The sequence below is a fragment of the Rhincodon typus genome, chromosome 44 (assembly GCF_021869965.1).
Source record: "Rhincodon typus isolate 14 chromosome 44, sRhiTyp1.1, whole genome shotgun sequence".
NCBI classification, from domain to species: Eukaryota; Metazoa; Chordata; class Chondrichthyes; order Orectolobiformes; family Rhincodontidae; genus Rhincodon; species Rhincodon typus.
In genome coordinates, this window is record NC_063375.1 from 1,970,515 (window position 1) to 1,975,788 (window position 5,274).

At 45.7% G+C, this 5,274-nt stretch overlaps 1 protein-coding gene across 1 annotated transcript; it reads right to left on the minus strand.

The window, feature by feature from the left end:
• Positions 1-292: 292 nt before the first annotated feature.
• Positions 293-5,049, minus strand: LOC109938200 (tubulin alpha-3 chain-like). Its single transcript, XM_048619887.1, has 5 exons — positions 5,018-5,049; positions 4,190-4,412; positions 3,937-4,085; positions 1,632-2,312; positions 293-1,100 (listed from the first exon to the last, which is right to left on the minus strand). The coding sequence occupies exons 1-5, from the start codon at positions 5,018-5,020 to the stop codon at positions 801-803; spliced, it is 1,356 nt and encodes a 451-aa protein (XP_048475844.1). The 5' UTR covers positions 5,021-5,049; the 3' UTR covers positions 293-800.
• Between the last annotated feature and the right edge of the window lie 225 nt (positions 5,050-5,274).

Genomic DNA, 5,274 nt, shown 5'->3' on the forward strand with positions numbered 1-5,274 from the left:
CTGAGGCGGAATTAACTCAGCAACAGAAATTAGTGGAGAAACTCAGCTGGTCTGGCAGCATTTGTGGAAAGAAAAACAGTTTCAACATTTCAAGTCCATTGACCCTTCAGTTCTGAAGGAGGGTCATTGGACTTGAAGCATTAACACTGTTTTCCTCACTACAGCTGCTGACAGAACTGCTGAGTTCCTCTAGCAATTTGCTTTTTATTTGTTTCAGAAATCAAGCATCTTCAGTTGTTTTATTTAATTTCATGCAAGTTCAAAAAACTCTTTGCCCATATTAATAAAACCCAGGATCCTGTCTACTTTAAGATTATGGCTGATGTGATTGGCAATCAACTTTTCTTTCCTGCCTGACTAGCAACTTTCAATTGCTCTTTGCTGTTCTGCTTTAATAGTGAATACAAAAGATTCCACAGCACTATTCAAGAACAGCAGGGTATTTCCCCAGCATCCTGGTGAAAATTTATCCCTTGAATCCAGATCACAAACAAAAATAACCAAGGATCTGACGATTATCAATTTATTGTTTCAGACTGTTTGATGTGTGTGTTGCTGTTTCTGCAAAAGTGGCTACAACCTAAAACCTGTGTGTTGTGAAAGGTGTCATCCGAATGACGTTTCTCATCCTCTCTTGTCTTGTAAACAAACTATATTGCAAAATGACTTCCAAATCCATGTGTTTTCTTTATTATAATCTGTAACGTTCATGCAAAATTAAGTTAAGCTTTCGAGAACCCCCACCTTTATAACATCAGAAAATTTAGTTAAATCTTGTTATCATTCTAAATTAATAAATCTTATTCTTCCTCCTCTTCTGCCTTTCTGTCCAGATAGGATGAGTCAACCCCCACTTCTTCATAATCCTTCTCAAGCGAGGCTAAGTCCTCCCTTGCGTCCTGGAACTCCCCTTCCTCCAGGCCTTCCCCCACGTACCAGTGGACAAATGCCCGCTTGGCGTACATCTTATCAAATTTGATATTGAGCCGGGTCCACGCAAAAGCAATGGCGGTGGTGTTGCTCAGCATGCAAAGGGCCCGCTGCACCTTTGCCAGGTCGCCCCCTGGTACCACTGTCGGGGGCTGGTAATTGATACCAACCTGTGGAGAAGAAGGACATTTGTCAAATGTCATTTGCTTTGGACTTGGAAATCAAAAGTTTGGCTCATTAATGGCTCATTAATTGTCAGAGATAGCCGTGAGCACACTTGTCTCTTCATTTCAAAACGTCAGCTCTGTTCATTCAATGAATCTCTATTCCTGTCAATTAAAAATGTCAGCATCTTTTTGGAAGATGAGACTTAGGAACAAGAGGATTCCATTTGGCCCCTCTAGCAACCTCACCAATCAATAAAATCATCTGGATCTGATTGTAACTCCAATTTCTTATTCAATGATCCAGCCTCACTGCACTCTAGGGGATATTGCTCCAAAGGTTCATGACCCTTTAAAAAATAAAGGACTCCTCAAACTTAAACAGAAGACCCTTTTTTTTATTCTCTAATTTACTTCTATGCATGAATCGATGAACATGATTTGACCTGGATTGGACAGAATATTGTTCACCTCTTGTCAAATTCACTTATTCTAGGCACCCCCAGGTCTCCGATTGCACACAAGCCCTACACTTACCTTGAACCCAGTTGGGCACCAATCAACAAACTGAATTGAGCGTTTGCCCTTGATGCTGGCAATGGCAGCGTTAACATCCTTGGGCACCACGTCTCCTCGGTACAGCATGCAGCACGCCATGTACTTGCCCTGGCGGGGGTCACATTTCACCATCTGGTTGGCTGGTTCGAAGCAGGAGTTGGTGATCTCTGCCACTGAGAGTTGCTCATGGTAAGCCTTCTCAGCAGAAATAAGAGGGGCGAAGGTTGCCAGAGGGAAGTGAATGCGGGGATAGGGGACCAGGTTGGTCTGGAACTCTGTCAGGTCCACATTGAGGGCACCGTCAAACCGGAGTGACGCTGTGATGGACGACACCACCTGTGCAATGAGACGGTTGAGGTTGGTGTAGGTTGGTCTCTCAATGTCGAGGTTTCGTCGACATACATCGTAAATGGCCTCATTGTCTACCATGAAGGCACAGTCGGAGTGCTCGAGGGTGCAGTGGGTGACCAGCACCGAGTTGTATGGTTCTACCACCGCGGTGGAGATCTGGGGAGCGGGGTAGACGGAAAACTCCAGCTTGGATTTCTTGCCGTAGTCGACAGAGAGTCTCTCCATCAGGAGGGAAGTGAAACCCGAACCAGTGCCACCCCCGAAACTATGGAAGATGAGGAAACCCTGCAGCCCTGTGCACAGATCAGCCTGTGGAGGGAGAAGCACAAACACATTAAGCACAACATGAATATTTTAAAAGATATAAATACTGTAGCCTTAAGAACAAAGTTAGGCTTGAGAAATTCTGAATTAAGTAACTCATCTTCTGATTCCCCAAAGTCTGTTCACTACTTACAAGTCAGGAGTGTGATGGAATAAACCCTGATTGCCTGGTTGCAGCTCCAAAAACACTCAAGTAGTTCCACACCATCCAGGACAATGCAATTCATTTGACTGGCACCACGTACACAAACATTCACTCTTTCCACCAACAGCAGTGTGTAACATATACAAGATGCACTGCAGTAAGTCATCAACGTTTCTTCAACAGACCCTTTCTAAAATGTGACCTCTCCAGTCTCGAAGGAGAAGGATAGGAGATGTCACATTGCTCCTTCAAGCCACTTACCATCCCGGAGTTGGAAATATATTGCTTCTGTGTTGCTGGGTCTAAATTCTCGATAACCCTGTGTAATAGCACCACCGGGCCACCATGGTTCAAGAAGGCAACTTATGACAGCTTCTCAAGGGTAATTAGGGATGGGAATCAAGTGATGGAGTAGCCAATAACGTATACATTTCATGAATCCGTCAAAATGGGCATGGAAAGTGAACATGTGGAGAACCTTGGGAAATTGTGTGGAGTCAGATATTTAAACAGGTTCTTGGAAACCAAGTATCCAGCCAACAACCAGCAACAGGTCTGAAGCCTTCAGAACATTTTTAGTTCTTTTTCAGGATGTGGGTATCATTTGCAAGGCTGCCGTTTGTTGACCATCTTGAATCACCCTTGAAGTTAATGTTTCACTGGGGCCATTTCAGGGTACATTTGTAGTCAACCACATTGGAATAGATCTGCAGTCACACAGGACAGACAAGTGAGGACAACAGCAGCTTTTATACGTGTCTTTCTCTAAAAGATCATTAATGGGCAGGTTTGCTTTTTGCCACAATCAATGATCATTTCGTGAATATATCTAAAATAATAAAGCTAGTCTCTGATGACCAAGAAACTAAGACCCTACAAGGCATGCTGGTGAGACTTCAATGACTACAAAGTTAATTTGATTCCCAAACGCACTTTGACAGTCACTGAAGAAAAGTATGTAATGAAAGTGAGAGGTAGGGTGCAAGTTGGGTGGGTAGGGGGGGAGAGGAGGGAATGGTGCTAGTTAGATGAGTGGGAACACAGTTTTGAGCACTCAGTGGGTGGGTCATGCTTGAGTGCAGGCTATTGGTACCAGTGTCAGGATGGCCAGAGCATGTGGTCAGGTGAGGTTGGGGTGAGGAGGCAGTTGTGAAGTGTTTAGTTTAACAGCTATCTGGGTGTCAGCATAGATTTTAAAACTCTAACACTTCCTGGGTGAATGAGCAAAGGTGAGCCCAAACTCTCAGTAACTTCAAGGAATGATCACAGAGGGTTCCAGACGCAGGTGAGTTGCCAAAGTTTTTATCCTCTCTGGCAAATCCATGGTCCCAATGCACAACTTAAGACGAGGCTATGCAAAAGAACCATCTGGCTATTGGAAAGTCTGCAACAAGCAAAGGATGAATGATGCACTGCAAATAATTTCACTGGGCAATTCCAACTCACTTAACCAACAGAACCTACCACCTTCCGCACGCGATCCAAGACCAGATCCACAATCTCCTTGCCCACGGAGCAGTGACCCCGGGCGTAGTTGTTAGCTGCATCCTCCTTGCCAGTGATGAGCTGTTCAGGATGAAACAGCTGTCGGTAGGTGCCAGTGCGGATCTCATCTGGGATCAGGGAACACAGATTACAACAGGAAGACAGCAAGAATTCATGCCATATTTCAGTGAGAACACTGAGTGTGTGAGCCTTCCCCAATCCCTCCTCTTACCAATCACAGTGGGCTCTAGATCAAGAAAGACGGCTCGGGGAACATGTTTTCCTGCCCCAGTCTCACTGAAGAAGGTGTTGAAGGAGTCATCCCCACCTCCGATGGTCTTGTCACTGGGCATTTGCCCATCCGGCTGGATGCCATGCTCCAGGCAATACAGCTCCCAGCACGCATTGCCAATCTGCACACCAGCCTGGCCAACGTGGACGGAAATACACTCACGCTAAAGAGTCAGAGCAGATCATTATTCCCACAGGAGGAAGTCAAGTGTTTTGCACTGTCATGCTAAAACAAAGATTGCACACAGCAAAACAATCCACAACTGCAATAAGTTCTGGTACCCATCCATTCCCCAAATATCTTCCATTTAACTGTATTCACTGCCCCTGGAGAATCCCCTCCTTACTGGGCAATTCCAGGTGTCCCTGATCGTCACAGCCAGGTGGATCTTCTAGTTCTATTCTAGTGGAATAAGTAAACAGTGTGACAATCGTCTGTGATTCCTTCCTGTAGATGACCCCCTCCCCTAGATTTAGAGACCTCTACACTTGTCAATCAGAGCTGAATCAGAACCCATCCATCAGAACCCCACCATCAGAACCCCAATCACTCCACATCAGTCTGGTCTCCCATTAATCTAACGCCATCGATCACCCTTATCAGTCTAACCCCTTATCAATCAGAATCATGATCGGAATGACCCTAATCAGTCACGCCCCTCCATCCAACTGACAGCCCATCGCACTGAGACCCCACCCCCTGACCGCTGGTGACCTCTCTGTTTCATTGGAACACAAACGCTCTCCACATTCTATCACGTGTCCTTACCATAATGTCTGTCTATTGCCGCGACTCCTCTCGATCTGTTGCGCAACTTTTGACGCCCGCGCTATTTATACCGCATGGCCTTTGGCCAATTCGAGCTTTGATTGGCCGCTGAGAACAATGGGCTCTTGTTGCTTTGACACACGTCAACAGAGGCGTGACTCTACACAGCGCTGATTGGTTACTTTGTGGAAAAGGCGGGGCCGAGCCGTCACAATTGATGCTGGGAGGGGCCCAAAGCTAAAAGGAAGGCGGGGTTT

Coding starts and splice junctions, on each gene's coding strand:
- LOC109938200 (XM_048619887.1), bottom strand. Junction 2,313..3,936: donor TGGATCGCGTGCGGAAGGTG/GTAGGTTCTGTT, acceptor CTCCCTCCACAG/GCTGATCTGTGCACAGGGCT. Junction 1,101..1,631: donor GGTGCCCAACTGGGTTCAAG/GTAAGTGTAGGG, acceptor TCTTCTCCACAG/GTTGGTATCAATTACCAGCC.